Here is a 20,269-nt window from a genome sequence, read left to right as displayed (position 1 = left end):
CGATGGTCATTAAGGGTTACGGACTGGATCCCAAGGGAAGGGAAGCGTAGCAGGGGGCGGCAGAAAGTTAGGTGGGCGGATGAGATTAAGAAGTTTGCAGGGACGGCATGGCCACAATTAGTACATGACCGGGGTTGTTGGAGAAGCATGGGAGAGGCCTTTGCCCTGCAGTGGGCGTAACCTGGCTGATGATGATGATAAGCAATTCAGTTTCTGCCAGATTATGTCCGATCGCTGTTCATCAGACCTCTAAGATAAGAAGAATATCACCCCCCCCCAATTCAGCTTGGCCCAGCCGCACATCACCCCCACGGTTAGGTTAGCCCCTTCCCATGTCACCCCCAAATTTAGGTTGGCCCACCCCCATATCACCCCCAAATCCATGTTGACCCACCCCCATATCAGCCCCAAACTTAGCCTGGCCCAGACTTCTATCACCTGAAATTTAGGATGGCCCACCACAAATCACTCCCAAATTTAGGTTAACCCACCCCCCATATCACCGATTCAGCTTGGCCCAGCCCCATATCACCCCCATGGTTAGGGCGGCTCACCCCCAATATCTTCCCAAATTTAGGTTCTCCCACCCCCATATCATCCCCAAATCCAGGCTGGCGGACCCCCCATATTCCCCCAAACTTAGGCTTACCCACCCCTATATCACCTCAAATTTAGGTTGGACCACCCACATATCAGCCTAAAATTCAGCTTGGCTCACTACCATTTCACCGCAAATTTAGGTTGGTCCACTCGCATATCACTACCAAATTCAACTTGGCCCATCCCTGTATCACGCCCAAATTTATGCTGATGCCACTTCCAATTTCAAGTTGGCCACCCCAACCCTTTTTATGAAGACCTATGTATTTATATGGGAAATGCGTCAAGATTTTTGGCGTTACAGACACGATTTTGCTACCAAATTGCTGGGGTACTCGCCAAACAATGCGGATCCTAGAGGTAATTTTCAATCTTGACTCTTCCCTTGCAGTCCCTTCGGGTTGAAACCTCAGCGGTGAAAGTGAAAGTGAAACTTTATTTTCTTTTCAACGAAAAGAGGGCGCCAAGACAAAAGGAGAGAGCCTGACAAGGTCCTGGTTACCCGAAGAACAGCTGGCATTGTGCACTAGCACTTCACAACAAGTTCACAATGAATTTCTCAAGCGTTGTAAGAAGCAAGACACAGTAAATTAACCTGCATGAAATTTGTACTAAAAAAGAATAAATCGCATACACAACTTATTGAATGAGCGGTATAAAGATACATAATTTTTTTACAAACATAAAATTGTCAGTCCTATAACACAGAAACAATATCAAAAAGCTTACAACATGCGCGTTATAGAAAAAAAAAACATTTGAAAGGTAGTAAAATAAACACAAATAAATACAAAGTCTGTCGACTAAATAAATATCTCATTCAGTTTGTTCCGATAGGTATTTTTAATTGTAGATTTAAAACGTTTCCGTGGAAAAGAATATTGAGTTTCAAAGGGGAATTGATTTATTACCGTGGGAATGTGGTAGTGTAGTGTTTGCTTGCCATAATTGGTGCGTGTGATTGGAACAAGATTACGTTTCGTCCGAAAAGCATATCGGATGCTGGAATTATCTGGACAAGAAAAAAACAATTTATGGTGATAGATGTGCTTAAGCAGACAGAAATTATATACTTCTTTTACTTTAAGGAAGCCATGTTTCTGAAATAGCGGTGACGTAGGTAAATCTGAAGGTCTGCCATGAAACCCCTGAATAGCACGCAAAGCGCGTTTCTGAATTGAAATTAATTTAAGGTAATTGCTGGACGTCGTAGTTCCCCAAACAAGGATACAGTATGATAACCTTGAGTACAGAAGTACGTAATACATGGAAATCTTTAACCTGCAGGGGGCAACAAATGAGATATACAAACAACCGACGGTTTTACTTAGATCAGACATTAATTTGGTGGTGTGAAAATTCCAAGAAAGATTCTCATTGTCTGTCTGTCTGTCTGTCTGTCTGTCTGTCTGTCTGTCTGTCTGTCTGTCTGTCTGTCTGTCTGTCTGTCTGTCTGTCTGTCTGTCATTGAACCAAACACCAAGAACTTTCTGGTTTGAAACTCGCTTTATTTCAGTATGCTCGTAGAAAATTTTCCGAGTGATACTTTCTACTGTATTAATAGGATGAAAAATAATGTAGTTTGTCTTTGATAAATTGAGGCTTAGCCTATTGGTCAATAACCAGTTATGTAGCTTTCTTAAATATTCATTTGCCGTAGCCTCCATTTGGGACAAGGAGTGGGATAAAAAAATATATTTGTATCGTCAGCGTGCATGACCAAATTAGGCGATTCGGATATGTTAGCGATATCATTTATGTATATTAAAAACAATAATTGTCCTAATATTGATCCTTTAGGAACACCATGCTGAACTGCCAATTTCTCTGAGGGTACGCCGTTAACTTGAACATACTGCAATCTGTTGTTTAAATAGCTCCTTAGCAAGTCAGATGCAATACCACGTATTCCGTAACTGTTAAGCTTGCAGGGTGTTGTGATGAACGCAATCCAATGCCTTTCGGAAATCTAGAAAAAGACCAAGAGTGTGCTGTTTCATTTCGATATTCTTAATTTTTTTTCTTTTACTGTTAATAGGGCCTGCTCTGTTGATTTGTTTTTCAGAAATCCATACTGCGAGGTAGTAATAACATTGAGCTTATGGAAAAAGTTTTCGAGACGAGATTTAATGACACCTTCGAAGACTTTTGATAAAACGGGTAGAACAGAAATGGGTCTATAATTAGACATGTTATTCTTTCCTCCACATTTGTAAACTGGACATACACGTGCTATCTTCTGCTGGTCTGGGTACACTCCGCTTTCTAACATACGATTTGCGATGTGACTTACGACGTCACATATTAAAGAAGACACGCGCTTCAAAGGTACTGCTTGTATACCATCATGCCCTGGTGAAGCGCAATTGTTTACCTTATCTGTTAATGAAGCTATTTCATGAGTAGTAGTTGGCATAAGGGCAATAGAATTTTGTAAGGGAGTAGAAAGTGCGTCTGGCATTGATGTGGTCCCCGATGTACATATAGAATCTGCTACATTAATGACAAAATAATTGAAAGAGGTTCCGAAATCAGAGCCTGTAAGTTCACCATTGACTGTCATAATAGTAAGCGGCGGGTCTGGAATACATTTATTAGTTAAAAAGGTGATTTCACGCCAAACTTTTCTACTGTCAGAATGTACTTTGGCAAACCGAACAATATAGTAAATAGATTTAGCTATTTTAACATCCTGGCTAAGTTTATTTCTGTATTTTTTAAATTCAATGAGAGTTGGAATCACGGCTCTTGATGAACTTGTGATACAAATGGTTTTTCATTTTGATTAGATTTTGGGGTTTTACGTGCCAAAACCACTTTCTGATTATGAGGCACGCCGTAGTGGAGGACTCCGGAAATTTCGACCACCTGGGGTTCTTTAACGTGCGCCTAAATCTAAGTACACGGGTGTTTTCGCATTTCGCCCCCATCGAAATGCGGTCGCCGTGGCCGGGATTCGATCCCGCGACCTCGTGCTCAGCAGCCTAACACCATAGCCACTGAGCAACCGCGGCGGGTGTTCTTCATTTTAATTCTTTTGTATAGTTGCTGTGTCATCCAAGGTTTCTTAAACTTTTTGCAAGTTTTATTTTCTTTTATTGGAAAGGCATTGTTGTAGCACCAAAAAAAACTGTTGAATAAATGTATTATATGCTTTGTTTACGTCAGTTGTATCGTACACATTATCCCAATGTGAACTTTCGACTAATGTTTTGAACATAATCGTCGTGTCAGTATTATTTACTCTGTATAACCGTGGGACCTTCTCATCCATGTTGTGCATGAACGGCAGGAAGCAAAAGATTGGCAAATGATCGCTGATGGCATAGGACAGGACACCAGAGAGAATGTTATTAGACACTAGATTTGTAATACATACGTCTAGTAGACTACTTGTTTCAACAGTTACCCTTGTGGGTAAAGTTATGCAATTCCAGGAGGCAAAAGATGCAATGGTATTACTGAATTGCGTTGCACATGAATCGTTCGACAATAAGTTAACATTTATGTCACCCATAATGATAAATACGCGTCCGGTAGACGTCAGATACACCTGTAAATCTTCTAGGAAGTCGAAGTGCCGTTTGTTACCGGTGGGAGGTCTGTATATTGCAACGACCACTATAGTTTTAGTAGATACAGTAATGCATTCCACATTAGAATCTATCACGCTAAATTCATTTATTACAGAGTGTTTGTACAATTTATTTATATACACAGCGAGACCACCACCCTTGCTGTGAAGCCTTTATAATCCATTGTAAGTATAATTGTCAAAGTGGAGATGATCCTCATGGGATGTTAGCCATGTTTTTGTAAACACCAATAAATCAAATTTATGCTTTATGGAAGCAAAAAACATGGTCAGATGGTCACCCTTGTGTTTGATACTACGAGAATTAAAATGAATAGCCCTGAGCCCTTTCTCTAGAAAGCCGAGCTTCGTTCTGAAACCTTCAACATTATAGCCAGCACAAGTTGGCTCGCAGTTCATGGCGGTGCGACAGTCCATCTTAGGGAACGGACCTTACCTAATCACTTTTTCCAGATCGCCGTGATCAGTGATCCTCAGAGCGTCCATCAGTTCACTTTGACGTGCGAACACTTTACCCCCCACCAGTCCAGACATATTTCCATGACACTAATTTCTTACGAGCTATGGTGGCACCTAACAACTGCTTATTAAACTGAGATAGATGCTCATTAACATAGATAGCCCCTCCATCCGAGGAACCAAGCACACTGTTATTAAGTCTGTTTCCTTGTCTTAGAAAGGAACGTATTCCTTTTTCTCGTCGAACAAAACGAACTATAATGTTCGTGTCATCCGAGTTTCGAGTGGGAATGCAGTGGCATGTATCGATGTCTAATTAACTGACTGGTTCGCCAACAACTTCACCAATTTGTTTTATGACGTCAACGGGCTCTGCATTCCCCTTGACACCCTTTACTTCCAAATTGTTGAGTCTCGTGTACTGCTGTAGCTCTTCAACTTGTCGTGTCAACCGCTTGTTCTCGCTCCTCAAACCTTCATTACACTTTACAAGTTCGCTGACTTCCTTTCTCAGTGCTATAACCTCAGAGGTGATCTTCTTTGTCTCATCGCGAGTGTCGCTGCAGAATTTCATGCTGTCTTTCACAGAACGAAGTTCTAATCTCATTTCACGCTTAAAATCGTCGAAAACTATTGCGAAATTCTTAGACATATTAGAGAAAAAAAATGACAAATTGAACAATAAAAAGTGAGAACTGCAAGAAGTGTGGCAGCAGTGCGCAGCGCGCAAAAAGAACAAGAAATTGCTCTCAGCGGGTGCTTACCTGCAAAAACAGATATTTTAGTAGATTATCGCGCGGCCTGCGCACTGCTGCCAACTAAAAGGACAGACGAGGTCGCTTTTAAAGACCCAGGATGACAGCTGGACCACGCCGATTGGTTGATCGATGCTTGTCACACTGATCAGCTGGCATGCGCTGAACAGAGGGTGCTCCTTGCGGCGATCTGCGGCGCTAGCTTCGTAACAGCGCAGTTGCAGTCCGAGATACACTTGGTTCCCTGGATCAGCTGCAGCCCGAGATATGGCTCCCTTCGTTGTCACTGCAAAAGCAGGTACTTTTAGTAGAGTAGATTTAGCGACGTGCCAAATCCGGTGCTTCCCTGTATATGTGCACTCCAGATCAGGAACGTCGCTGTACCTGATTTACTTTCTTCCATATTCCTCAGTCGTTCTTCATACTCAATTTTACTGCGAGCTTCCCTCACATCAAAACTAGTCTAGCCCATATCACCCTGCACAACTTCATTTGTAGTCTTCCCGTCAGCGCCCAATGCAAGGTGACCCACTGACCTTTGGTTAACATCCAGTCCTGCTTGATTTAACCCTGATTTAAAGCAAACAACCGCATTTCCAAAAGTAAGTCCTGGAACCATCACACCTTTTCACATACCTCGAAGCACCTCGTACCTATTGAAATCGCCATAGCGCTCTGTGCTTCATTATGGTTGCATTTCGCTTCCCCTTTACTGTCATTGTTTTTTCCTGCGTTTCCATAGATCTATTGCCTTCGTTTATCCATATACCAAGGTATTTATATTCTGTTACCCGAGGTATTTCCTGGCCCTGTATCGCCACTGTATGTTCACTGTTTTCATTGAATACCATAACACCTGATTTTCTAACACCAAATTTCAAACCTAAATTGTTGCCTTCCTGTCCGCGAATATCAGCGAGACGTTGCAAATCACTTTGCTTGTTAACTAGCAACACAATGTCGTCCGCATAAAATAAACCTGGAAGCTGCTGCTCTACTACTGTACCCGCCTGTTTGTATGAGAGATTAAACCCGATACTACTTCCTTCTAGCGCCCTCTGCATTCTCACCATGTACATCATAAACAGCAAAGGGGATAAAGGGCACCCCTGCCTCAGTCTCTTGTTGATATGAACTTTCTTCTCGCTCGTCATCCCTTCCCATTCAACGCAAACGGTATTTTCTAGGTAAATCTCTCTCAAAAGCTGGAGACAATCGTCACCTAAGCCTTCCCCTTCCAGAATATCCCACAAACTGTTGCGGTCTACGTTGTCATAGGCTCCGGTAATGTCTAAAAAGGCCACATATAACGGTCTGCTTTCTACTTTTGACATTTCAATACATTGAGTAAGAAGAAATAAATTATCATCTAAACGCCCACCTATTATGAAGCCATTCTGAAGTTCTCCCAAAATGCCATTATTCTCAGCCCATGCTTGAAGCTTTAACCTGATTGCCTGCATTGCTAGCCTGTATATTACCGATGTGTATGGTCAACGGTCTACACGAGTGAATTCTTTCTCCCCCTTGCCTTTATAAATTAAATTCATTCTACTTTGTCGCCAACTGCCTGGTATTCGTCTATCTTTTAAAGTTTATTCCACTGCTTTCACCAGAGCTTCCTTACTTTTTGGTTCATTAATCAGCTAACGGGAACCTCGTCTAGCCCTGTGACTGTGCGCTTAGGAATTTTCTGTTCGGCTTTCTTCCGGTTGACATTTGTCAGCACCAGCTCCTTTTGCACCTGGGTCTCTTTCATGCTCTTTTACTTCGGATACAACCTCGTCACTGCATTGGAAAGATTCGGCTGCTATTTTTCGGATGTAATTTATTGCCGCTTCTCCTTCCAGTCTGTTTTCATCTTCGTTAATGATATGTTGTATTTTTGTTGACTTCCTGCCTAATAATTTTATGTTCGAAAATATTCTAGGTGCGGCCTTCTTTTTCGCACGTATTTCTGACAACCAACGTTCACTTTCACCTTTTAATTTTGCTTGCACCAGTATTCGAACCATAAACTTTTTCTCCCGGTATATTTACCATTTACTGGCTACTTCATCCTGCGGAAACTGCGCCTTCTTTGCCTGCCTGTGCTGTCGAGGTGGTTTCTATCGTTCGGCGATAGCTTCTCGTATCTCCCTGTTCCACCAGCTTTTCGGTTTCTTTTTTCCTTTCCAATGAACATGTTGTTTCTTTTTCCGTATTTATGTCGTTATTACACTTAGAAGGTCACTATATTCCCACTCTTTATTTTCCCATTTGCCAAGTTCTTACTCGACTCTAGTGACTATATTTGTTATTTGTTCTGCGTTCAAATTTGGAGTGGTCATTTTGCAATCCTTGCTCTCTTTCCCAACTACATATCCCATTTTCAAAATGATGTGTTTATGGTCACTCCCTATGCTGCTATACCCTTCCTCATCAATTGCAATTTCTCTCAACTTATCATTAATTCCTTCTGTCATCAGAGTAATCAATGGTTGATTGCCGGTTTACCACTTCCCACGTGATCTGCCCTTCACATTTAGCTCCTGTATTCACGATAACGAGGTTATGTTGCTCAGAGAGGTCTAGCATTGACTTCCCGTTGTTGTCGGTATCGCCATCTAAATGCTGTATATGGGCATTCATGTCACCTAAGTGAGTGAGTGAAGTAACTTCATTTCGGTCCAGAGAAGACGCAGGGAAGACCCCGCGCCACCCGGCTAGTCCCACGTAAGGACCGCCAAGCCGAACTTGACGGCACGATCGCGGGCACTCTGGACGGCCAGGTTTTGGTCGTTGAGTTCGGGGCTGCCCAAGAGCGCAGCCCACCTATCCTCGCTAAAGGAGGAGCCGATGGCTTCACACTCCCACAACACAGGGTCCAATGTTGCCCTTAATCCACATGCAGGGCAGTCCGCACTGGGATATCTTTCAGGGTATATGGCATGAAGAACCGCGAGGTTACGGTACGCACGGGCTTGTAGAAGTCGAAGGGTAACCGCCCGCACCCTGCATAAGGCGGGGTGCGGGAGGGGGAATACCCGTCTTGACAGATAGTAGTGTGTGGTGATTTCATTAAACGTAAGCAAGGGTTCCCCACGGGGCAGGGGTCTGCTGAGGCGGCGCGGTCAGTGAGTCCTCGCACGGCCTCGTGTGCGCCCTCGTTAGGGTTAGAGGGAGAACCCTCAATCGACCCCAAGTGAGCGGGAAACCAAATGAGAGAATGCGGAGAGATACTTTTGGCGCTTTGGAGAATGCGGAGGGCCTGGGGGGAGACCATACCGGTTTGGTAGGCCTTATTGGCTGCCTTGGAATCATATATTGCCTCTCTGCGACCATCGAGAGCAGCCAGCGCGATTGCAACCTGTTCGGCTACCACGGGCCTCGAAGTGCGTACCGTAGCGCAGCAAGTGAGCCTTGAATAGGAGTCTACGATGGAGACGGCGAATGCCTCTTGTTGGACATATGCGGCGGGATCCACGAAGCTTGCCTCAATGTGGTTATTGCGTACATGCTCGAGTAGAGCTGTACACCTGGCCCGACGTCTGCCGATGTTGTTTGCGGGTTGCATATTGCGGGGAAGGGGCGCGATGTGCAGGCTAGACCTGATGTCGCTGGGAATCCGCACGGCGTCGGGGCACTGGTCGACAGGATTGAGGCCCATCTCGCCGAGTAACTTGCGGCCCGTCGGGGTGCCGGATAGCTTGAGCAGCTGTGAGTGCTCTTGTGCCTCGATAATTTCTTCGAGCGTGTTGTGGACTCCGAGCTTCAACAAGTTTTCGGTATGGGTGCTTGCAAGTAAGCCGAGGGCAAGCTTAAAGACCTTTCTGATGAGTGAATTGAGCTTGTCCCTCACTGCAACATGCCAATTATGCATGGCCGCCGAGTATTAAAGGTGGCAGCGAACAAAAGCATGTATAGTGCGAATGAGATTGTCTTCCTTGATTCCCCGGTGCCTGTTGGCGATCCTCCGAATGAGGCCGAGAGCACTCTCCGTCTTGGCCGTGATCTTTCTGAGTGCGATTCCATTGGCACCGTTAGACTTGATATACATCCCCAATATTCGGAGCGAGTCCACTCTGGGCACCGGAGACCCGTCACCAGTGAAAAGCCGTATTTCGCTTTCGGACGCCGGTTTCCAATCACGATGGCCGTCGCCTCTGGGTCTTTTCTTGTGGAGAAGTAGCTCAGATTTCCATGGAGACCATCTGAGCCCAGTGGGGCGGAGGAAGCGCTCGGTCGCATCGATGGCGCTCTGCATGGTGGCTTCAACTTGGCCGTCGCTCCCGCCGACGCACCAGATGGTGATGTCATCTGCGTAGATCGTATGGTTGATTCCTTGAATCTTCGTGAGCTCCTTAGAAAGCCCGATCATTGCGATGTTAAATAATGTTGGCGAGATGACTGAGCCCTGAGGCGTGCCGCGTGAACCGAGGGTGATCTCTTGCGAAAGGTATCCTTCGATCTTGAGCTTGGCAGTTCTCTGGCTAAGGAAGGATCGGACGAAGTCGTAGGCCCTCTTTCCGAGCCCGAGGCCGGCAATAGACTGGAGAATGAACTCGTGTGAGATGTTGTCGAACGCCTTCTGCAGGTATAATCCAAGGATGGCTCTGGTATCACCCGTGCTCCGGTCGATGATCTGATGCTTTATCAGCTTCATGGCGTCCTGTGTCGAGAGGCGGGCTCTGAAACCAATCATATTGTGGGTATACATGTCATTGGCCTCGATGTGAACCTTGAGCCGGTTGAGCAGGGCATGCTCTGAAACCTTACCGACACACGACGTCAGGGAAATTGGTCTTAGATTCTCTATTCCTGGTGCTTTACCGGGTTTGGGGATGAGTACCGTGCAGGCCGCCTTCCACTGTGTGGGAACCTGTCCACTACGCCAGACTTCATTAATCCTTTCAGTGAGGAAGTCGATCGACTCATTATCGAGATTCCTCAGCATCCTGTTAGTGACGCCATCTGGGCCAGGGGCAGATTTGACGTTGAGTGAGAAGAGGACATCTCGGATCTCGGCCGCGGTAAAGTCCTTGTCCAACTCCGGCACCGCGCACTCCGCGTAGTCCGGGAACTGGGTAGGGGCAGAGCTATCCGCGACCGGCAGATACTTGTCTATGAGTCTGTCGACAATCGACTCGTCCGGATAGTCCGTAGCGAGGTGGATGGCTCGCGGGAGGGATCGTCTCTGGCTGGATCTGGTGCTGCCCTCATCGAGAAAGTGTTTGAGTTGACCTTCGATGGATTCGCAGAGCTCATCCCATTGTTGCTTACACAGGTTCTTGCAGTGTTTGATCTCCCTGTTAACCTCCGAAACCTTCTTGAGGAGCCTCCTGTTATGCTTCTGCCCCTTCCATCTCGTGAGGAGGGCTTGCTTGGCTTCCAGCAGGTGCGCCAACCTGCTATCCATCCTGTCAACGTCGAGCTCAGGGACGACCGCCTTGGTTGCCGCCGCGGCGTCTTCCCTGATTCCTTTGCACCAACCTTCAAAATCTGTCTCGGCCATCGGTGCGCGCTCGGCTCTGATCTTGCGGAAAACTTCCCAGTCGATCAGCTTGAATTTCCTCGTCTTATAGCGGGCAATCGGGAGGGAGACTTCGATGACGTAGTGGTCACTTTCGAGGTCTGGAGCCGTGTTGACCCACTTGACCTCCCCTACGTTCTCAACAAAAGAGAGGTCTGGGGTAGTGTCCTGGCATGCGGAGTTGCCTCTCCTAGTGGGGAAATCCTTATCGGTGATAAGGGTCAAGTCCAGTTCCATCGCAGTCTGCCAAAGTTCGCGTCCCTTGGGCGTGTCATGGGTGTACCCCCACACCCTATGTGGGGCGTTGAAATCCCCGACGACGACAAGGGGGTGCCCACCGGCCAGGCTGACGGCCCTCTTGAGGAGAGAGTTCGCCCTCGCCCTGCGGTAGCTGGGGCTGCAGTATACGTTGAGGATAAAGAGGCTGTTTCTTCTGAGGCCCTTTCTGCGTGGGTTCATGAGGATTTCAGTCATGACGTACTCGATGCCATCAACTGCGCCGAGGTCGCGAGAGAGGCAATTGTACCTTTTGTTGACAAGGGTAGCAACTCCCCTACCTCCTTAATGTGAGGATACTACCAGATAACCTGCGAGTTTGATAGGAGTACTAGTTGCAACTTCCTGAATAGCGATGATTTGGGGCTTAACCGTGAAAGTTCTTAAATATTGCTGCAGAAGCGGCTTCTTGTTGGGATACCCTCCGCAGTTCCATTGCCAGATACTAATGTTCTCGTCCGCAATATCCATGGCTAGGCTGAGAGGAGGCTTGAACGGCCCTGAGAATCGCGCCCTCCGTCGGTGGTGCTAGTACATGACATGTCACCTAATAAAATAATTTCAGCACCATTCCCGAAACCTTTAAATCTTATGCATTCCACTAACCCTTTATTCTTTTTTGTGCAATATTTCGGGTCCACAAATACGTAACGCCCAGCCAAGTTTTTTTTCCCACTCATTGTACCTGATAACCAAAGATGCTCTTGACATATTGAATTTACTCTTTTTCATTTGGCTCCTTGATGGATGAGCATTCCGACTCCCCCTCGCTTTCTTTCCGGCTTAGTTCTGTTGCACCCTTCCCAAACATAATTCTCAATTACTGGCCGCTCTTCTGAGTCTCTAAGGTGCGTTTCAGTCACCCCATATACTCCTATTTGTTCGCTATTTAACTTCTCCTCAATCTCTGCCCACTTTTCCTTTCTTCTGCCGCCCTGCATGTTTATGTAGCCTATTGCATGGCGAGCTCTCTTTCTTCCTTTCCTGCTTTTTCTGTTATCGACGGCGATGCTCTACTGAGGTTCCCCTAGGGGACCTTCTTCATTACTACCTACTCTGGCCTCCTGAGCGCCCGTGGGCCCCCTAAAAAAGCAACAGCGCGAGCACCAAGTCGCCAGCCAACTTATCGTGCCAGCCTGTAATTGAAGTGGACCCCGTCTCGTTTAAAACCTCCACACCTTCTCACTTCCCCGCTTACTTCGACAACCTCGAAGCCTTTCTCTCGCCTCATTTTCCATATCGCCTCATTAGCAGCCACTACGGCTCTTCGTACGTGACTGTCACATACAGGCACCTCCAGCACCGTCCACACCACGATCTGCACCTGAGGGGATAGCTCGCGCAAGTCGTCCACCCCTTCGCCAAACGCTGTGCTAGTCCTAACCCTTTCCCGTTTAGGACGTCATTTAGCCCACCTGCTACTATGACAAGGTTGCGCACGTGGTCATTTTCCGCGAGCTTTTCTTTTGCTCGATCCATGACAGACCCCAGTGTCCGCCCTGGAAATGTCCCTACCGCCACGCTTTTATCGCCTTTCGCCCTCTGCACAATTGCTTCTAAGCACCCAGCCAGGTTTGAGTCGCCAGCGATAATCACCGTTTCACTCTTTCCTACCTCTCCCTGCTTTCCTTTGTCCTTTTCCGCGTGTTCCGATTTGACAAGGGGCATTGTCTCGTGCCCCAGCTTTTTCCGCGTGGCAGCCTCAAGGTAGGTGCCGCTCTTTCCAGCTAACCCTTCACCATGTTGCACGCATTCCACGTATTTTACTAGCACTCCCTCTCCTATCACGTCGGGGGATCCATTTTCACGCACATTCTCGTTCACAATGGCGGCCCTGTTCAGCTTTTCCTCCGCTGTTTCAACTCTTTCTTCAACTACCTTCCGCGCATCACGCTCCCTGCTTACCTCATTTTTGAGATGTTCCACCTGTTTGACAAGCTCCTCCTGGAAGGCCTCCATTTTCTGCAGCCTAGTATTGACATCGCCATGTTTGCCGGTTGACTAGAGTCCCTCTCCATTCTCATTCGTGCCCTGATCTGCCTTGAGAGACCCCCCGCGCACTGCCTGCTTTCCCGGCTTTCTTGTCATGTATTGCGCGGCTTTTTCTGATGCAAATACTATAATAATATAATAATGCAGAGTACGTGCCTTTTAGCAAAAACCGATACGCACAGGATCCAAATCCTCAAGATGTCGCAATGCAACTCTCACCACTGTTTCAAAAGCAATCAATGCTGCGGACACCGAAGGTATGACACGCTCTCGCACGCGCTCAACCACGCGCCCACGCTCTCACTTTTCTACGAAAAAAAGCACAGTAAAACCACTAATAGCTATTAGGCTCAACCACCAGTAGTCCATTAGTAGTCAACTCAGCTATTAGTAGTCTCGACTATTACTAATAGCTATTAGTCTAATAACTCAACGTCCCACCCGGTTGCACGTGTTGAAGCACGTGGCGCGAAAGGGCGCTCTGACCATCCTGCAAAACCAAATGTACACGAAACACACCCGCGCACCCGAAATACGAGAGACAAAAAAGAAAAAAAAGGAAAACCACCCAATTACTATTTAAAGGCGAAAAAAACGGCAAATCAAAAACAGAAACAAGCTAAAAGCATGCTCAAAAACTTATTTCGTCGCCGCCCCGGAGCCCCGAAAAGCACGTCCATTCGCCAAAAAATCTCAAGGACTTACAGAGTCGCCATCTGTCGGAAGCGCCTCACTTGTGTAGCAAGAGGGATAACGCGGCGCGCTCCTCGTAGGTTTGGCTGTCGGCGCCCAATAAAAACACCACGAGGGAGCCCTCCCGAACATTTCTGTAAGTACTCTCGAAAGGAGGGAAGTCTTTTACTGTCAAAATAATAATCTTGAGCAAACAGAAAGTACCGAATGGCTTACAGATGCCATCTCTTTACCGAATACGTATACAGTGAACGCACACTGCGCGCGGTCGCCACGAAGAAGTCCCCCGAACCAGTTTCTTGCGTGAAAGCCAGCCAATCGCTGAGAGGAAACTATGTGAAATGTGTTGCTATAGTAGGCTGTCTGTATAAGCAAATGCATGGGAATAACAGAATGAATCGTCAATGGTGCGATCGCACGGGTTTGCGACGACCGACTGCTCGTCTGCATGCATGTCGACGCACAATGTTTCATATTCGCTGTGAGCGCGTTTTCGCGCCGTGCCGTGAGCTTGAGGCCGCATCATATAAGCATTTGACAGTGCACGTGCAACCACTGCTGCGTGAACGTTATCAGAGCTGTTAAAAAATAATTTTCTTATAATTGGGGACGTCGACGCCTACGGCGACTTGTGATGTGCCGTCGCGACGATTCAATCTTTTTATCTTCTTTTCTTCTAAACTATTGAACATTTCTATATAATTACTTCTCAAGTTGCCTCTCGCTGTATGTTTAGCGGCTTTCTCAGCAAAAAATTTCCCACTGTTTCTTTTTTTCGTAATACAGTACATTCATTGTTTGGTGCTAACACAAACATGAACATATGCCATGCCTTCATTTTTAATCTGCATCTACGGTTCCCTCTCCATTCCAGTGAACTTGTCAGTATCAAGCATCAACAAGTTAGAGCTTCATGCCACTAGCTGCACAGCGCACACGGGCGAGCGTCTCAGTGCGCGTACTCTGCTACTCACCGAACATCACAGCCCCGACACCGTAGCAGAAATCTTCCTCGCGGAAGTGCTTGCTGCCCTCTCGAGTTGTAGCCGATGGCTGCTAGCCGGCTTTAAATTTCGCGATCCAAGCTTTACGCAGCTTCTTGTCCTGCGGCTACGTGTGAAGGCTGACATTGGGCTCCGTTGCGTATGTCCGGCACTGCGGCACCGAGCAGTAGCCTACCATGCTGGACGCCTTTAAAGGCATTCCAAGTGTTGTCAAGCACACACCCGAGGCGGGAAAATCTCGCAACTTAATCTGAACCGTAGCGAAGGTGAGACATTAAACTTTCGTTTTCAGCTCGCTTCGGAGCTTCCGAAGCAGCAGACGCGGCTGCTGTGTCCACGTGTCACGTCACACCGATGGCGGCGCCAGCTTTTCCAGTGGTGGAGCTCGCCCCCTGTATAAGCACGGACGTTTCAGTGTTTCGTGTGCAGTGGTGTTGGTACTTGTCTATTGAGCAGCTCTACGTACAGTGTTTGCGTATCCGAACAGACTGCGCGCCGTGGGCGTGCGTCAACTGTGCTTCGGTGTCATGGTGAACTGTGCTGTGTCTGGCTGCAGCAATCGCACAAGAAAGAAGCCCGGCGATAGGGATCTTGCCCAGATTGGGTCCTTCTCGATACGTGGTTATCCATCTTCATCACTACAGCCTCAGTGTAAAAGAGCACAGCAGCTACGTGCGAGCACGCCTCTGCAAGGCCTGCCTTGCAGCTGCAGCGTGCAGTGTCAGGATTGGGGGCTAAATCCCACCGTTCGTAACTAGTGGTCATGATTGGAGCCGGGCATGAATTGGAAGGTAGCTGGCCCATGCCGTCGTCCAACTTATCCACGCTGAGGACGTTGTTGAAGGGAAGGACTGCTTCTCATCGAGAACGAGGAATATGGGCTTATTTACAGTATCTACATGCATTTCATCAGTCTAGCATGACTGCGAGAGAAAAGTACATCAATCTAACATGACTGCTTGAGAAAAGTGCCCCAGTCTAAGATGACTGCTTGAGAAAGTGCATCAGTCTAACATGACTGCTTGAGAAAGTGCACTGAGCAGCCGCAAAACAGCGGTTTATAAACACACGATCCTCCCCCGATACCCAGGTGACGGAAACGGCCGACCAGTCATCTCAAACAGTCGCCTCTCTGCGGGACGGCTTACACACACACACTTCCTTGCGCGAGGTTCACGGTCCGGAGCCGACGTCAGACGGACTTCGTAGAACTCGGGGCTTGTGTCAGGAAAGGTGCCTTTTATTCCCCGAGCTGACCCCCGCAGCGCGGCCGGGTGCCCATTGTCTTGCGTCTTAGACGGCGCGTGGGAAGGAGCCTCGAACTACGTTCCCACGAGCACTCCCCCGCTCGCGGCAGACCAGGGCGGCGGTGGCGGCTCAGTAACAATAGTTGGTCCGCCGAACGCATTCAGTCACAACGGCGAGGAGGCTAGAGCGTAACGGTGGCGTTCCAATAAACGTTGCCGCCGCTGTCGCAACTGGCTGGCAAAACTTGCACCTCAGCTGGGCCGTCCTTAACAGCAGCCAGCACCTCACCGTCTTCTTTTACAAGAAGCCATGGTGTGAGTGGCTTTTCATTGAATGATTGTGAATGAAGAAACTGGGAGGGCAAAAAAAGAAGTTTTAGCAAGACCAGCGGAATTGATGCATCATGAAAATTACGAAGGCCGTGTAATCGCAGTGTTTCGTTCTCGGGTTTTTAGTGGCACAAGCATCGAGTGACACTCCTGTTTGTGGCGCAGCACTTCCGGCTTACCTCCCGAGACGACTGGGGAGGAAATTCAAAATAAACCTGAAAAAAAGAAAAGAAAAATAGTACAGTGAAAAATTCGTGGGTTTCGTTATAGATTGAAAGTTTAGTTACACGTTGAGTTACTGAAATGTCTGGAATAATTAGAAATAATTATAAATCACTGATCACCGCACACCAAAGCACAGAATTGTATACATTAGAGACCCGCCACGTGGGGGTACGAATTTGGCGAAATCCCTGGAAAACCGGAAGTATAAAGCGAAAGTAATGACGCCACTAATGACGTCACGCACAAGAAGGTGGCATGGTATTTAACCGCCTAATTATTGGAAAACATTTGCCTCCGAGTTCGGCTCGTGCATTGCGTTCGCCTAAACTGAACACCAACGCCAAGGCGCGAGTGCCACTAAGAGACATTTAAATGAAAGATTGGGGTCACCTACCACTTTTTGTTATCAGTGAAGCAACGTTAACGCTACCTTTAACGGCGCGAGTGGACAACATGCAGTAAATTCCGTAATGAAGGCGATCATGTTACGCGAGCACTTTGACGCACGGCTGCTGCAGCCAGCCGCTAGTGAGATCATTGTGGCCTTCCATCGAGGCTTTCATTTGTTCGCGGGTCACGAAGCTCGTTGCATTCACACGGTAATTCTTGATGCCTGCGAGGTCGACGCGAGACAGTAGTCCGACACCGCGCCGAAGCTGATCATCTTTTTGAGTTCGAGCGGGTCGACACAGTCGCACAAGCGCGCTTTCTTTTTGTAGCGTGCATTTTCTGGTTCACTCAACCCACACACGCATCGTTGACGTATGACGAACCCCTCGATGGCCAAGTCAGAAAGATACCTGGAAAAGAACGGTTCGTGCATATTGGAAGCTGCTTGGCGACGCATGCCTGCTCGCGTAGGCAGCGCGACCGAAGTTATGGCGGACGCCGCTAGCGCTCCTAGCGGATGCCGTCGTGCGCATACCCCCATACATAGATACGGCGTGACGGTGGCGTAATTTTCTGTCAGCGAAGAGTCCGCGGACCGCCAGCGGATTTTGGAAATCGACAAAGCCGATTGATATGGCACCTTTTTCCCGTCAAGCATCTGCCGCGACTTGCCACGCCAGTATTTGTCCGTGACATGCCATCATTAAAACTTCGTGATGCACTTCGTCTCCGCGCGTTTTTGTCTGCGGTAATGACGGGCAACTTTTACTGCACTCTGTGGCGCGCTCAGTTTCTATGTTGCATGGATGGGGTTGAAATTCGATTCTGAATATCTCCAACATCAAAACAAGAAAAAAAAAGGCGGGATGAATTAAGTGGCGATTTAATCAATTCTCAAATAAACGACGCTCCCCAAGGTTCTAAAAAGAAGCTAATTAACAATCTTTCGGTAATTAGTCATTAGAAACTCACGTTATTAGGGGCAAACTATGTCCGCTTCGCCTTAGAACTCCACCGCGAAAGCTATACTTTTTCTACGCTCCTAGCTTTTTCATTAAAATATTTGTACAGTCTTAACAAAAACTGCCTGCATTGCGTGTACGATCTCATGCTTGACGTCACTTATTTTATACTTCCCACTGCAGGGCGAAATGGGTGTAAGCACAGCACTCGGTTCGGCCGTGCTGAATGCCGCAGGTGTCATCAGTGTGAGCGCACTTTTTGCTGGAAAGGTAAGTTTTGGAACTGTGCACTTTACGAGTTGTTTATGCATATATGTCACTCAAGCATGACGCGGCTAATAAACGCTCTACGCACAGGGGAGAAAAATACATGGTGCAAGCCTGAAAACAGAAACTTGCTTTCTAGCGTTTTCTAAATATTGCCTCGCTTTCAGAGGCTTTAGGAAAACAGGCGAACTTTAGATGAAGCGTTGAGCCCGAGTATAACCGTCAACCAAGCACACAATATACTCAACCGCCGGCGCGTGGATCGGAGGATCTTCGTCTGCTTCTGCACTCTTAGACAAAGGTACACCCTTTGGGGTGTACATCTGCCACACAACAATAGTTGTTTGACGGGCCACGGCGGCCGCATTTCGATGGGGGCGAAATGCGAAAACACCCGTGTGCTTAGATTTAGGTGCACGTTAAAGAACCCCAGGTGGTCAAAATTTCCGGAGTCCTCCACTACGGCGTGCCTCATAATCAGAAAGTGGTTTTGGCACGTAAAACCCCAAATATTATTATTATTATTAGTTGTTTGATGAAGTCCACCAGACATCCACCCGTTCGTAGCAATTGCTACGAACGGGTGGATGTCTGATTTTCCCTTTATCAATCAACAATAGTTGTCATCTGCCTTGCTTGCGTTTTCTTGAAAACGCCGCGCCCGCTACTTTCCTGTCGGGAATGCTATGTCATGTTGATAACGCGCATGCCAGTCGTTACTGGGAAGTACCGGGCTCGCAGCGTTAAAGAAAGTAAATACGGACAAGACAGATGACGATTATCGTTGTGTGGCAAGATACGACCCAAATGGTGTAATTTTGTTTTGGAGTGTTCACTGGCGTCCGTCAAAGCAGGTGCCGGTACGTGGCGCTTGCACTGGCACGCGTCTTCGTCTGCTTTCTAATTCTGCGGCGCCTTTTGAAATGTGTGCCATTATTCTCTCCCATCGGAAGAGCATCGACTCGATGCTGACACACACGGTATGCAGCTTTTCTGGACATGAGGGTTTACTTCGCGTGAGTGCCACCACGTGGCCTACTGACCTTAAACTTTTCAAACTTCCCGCGGTGACGTAGCGATGACGTCAGTAAAACAAAAATAAAACAATTAAAAACTATCCCTGCTCACTGAAATTTGCCGCAATGCTTGCCCCGCCGGTTATCAGCGTTCTTGATAAAGCGTAGCCGCTCGTCGACTGGAAATGACTTATCAGCCTTAAGAGCGTTTAGTCGCGAAGAGCGGTGATTGATTCTGTGCTTCTGATGCGGTTCTTTCCTTTATTTATTTCTCTTTTATGTTTCTTTTTGGTGCTACGGAGTAAACAAGCTAGGGTAATTGTCGGAAGCACCCCGCGGCAGGCTTTCTTCAGTCGACACATATTCTTAATGTCCGAACATCGCACAGCGTCTACGAGAGACGCCGTCGTGGACGGTTTTGATTTTGACTTATCGATTTCGTTAAGGTGCCCCCAATTATTTCCCTAGCGACTTTGCTATCCGCACTCATGGGCTGACGCAGCAGCTGCAAGTCGAGATGTGCATAACTATTTCAATGGATACATGGATAATTTGGTTTTGCACCTTGAGGCAAAAGGCACGACACAAGAATTGTACAAACTGTGTCTGTGTGGTCGTCCGTTAACACGCTATTGCTGACGCTGCTCACAATATTGCGTCCCATTTACTGGCCACCGGGCCAGGTATACCTTTGGGCATGACATATACAGTTTTTGCAGATAGTTGTGAAAGTACTGTCCTGTCACGGCTATCCACGTGCGTGAAAGAAGACCGTTATTTAAGATTATTGCGCAGTAATATATGTGGGATTTCTCTGTGCTCCATATTGCCTACCATGTTTCCCGTTCCGCCTATATAATATAGCCTCAATGTAGATTAGCAGGTATCGAACGCCAAAATGGCTACCCACATACTCAAAGACTTCGCGCACAACTCCTGACACTTA

The 20,269-nt window shown here is 47.3% G+C and overlaps 1 protein-coding gene across 2 annotated transcripts in view; it reads left to right on the top strand.

The window, feature by feature from the left end:
• LOC142566219 (putative sodium/potassium/calcium exchanger CG1090) overlaps window positions 1–20,269 on the top strand; it is a 171,548-nt gene that overhangs the window by 51,756 nt on the left and 99,523 nt on the right. The window contains exon 3 of one of the 2 annotated variants that reach the window (XM_075677058.1): window positions 18,224–18,310. The exons of the other annotated variant lie outside the window; for it this stretch is intronic. Within the exon in view, the coding sequence (XP_075533173.1) occupies window positions 18,224–18,310 (87 nt within the window). The remainder of the gene's footprint in view (window positions 1–18,223; window positions 18,311–20,269) is intronic. 2 annotated transcript variants of the gene reach the window in all.

The sequence above is a fragment of the Dermacentor variabilis genome, unplaced genomic scaffold (genome assembly GCF_050947875.1).
Source record: "Dermacentor variabilis isolate Ectoservices unplaced genomic scaffold, ASM5094787v1 scaffold_12, whole genome shotgun sequence".
NCBI lineage: Eukaryota > Metazoa > Arthropoda > Arachnida > Ixodida > Ixodidae > Dermacentor > Dermacentor variabilis.
This window is presented reverse-complemented; position numbering and strand designations above follow the sequence as displayed.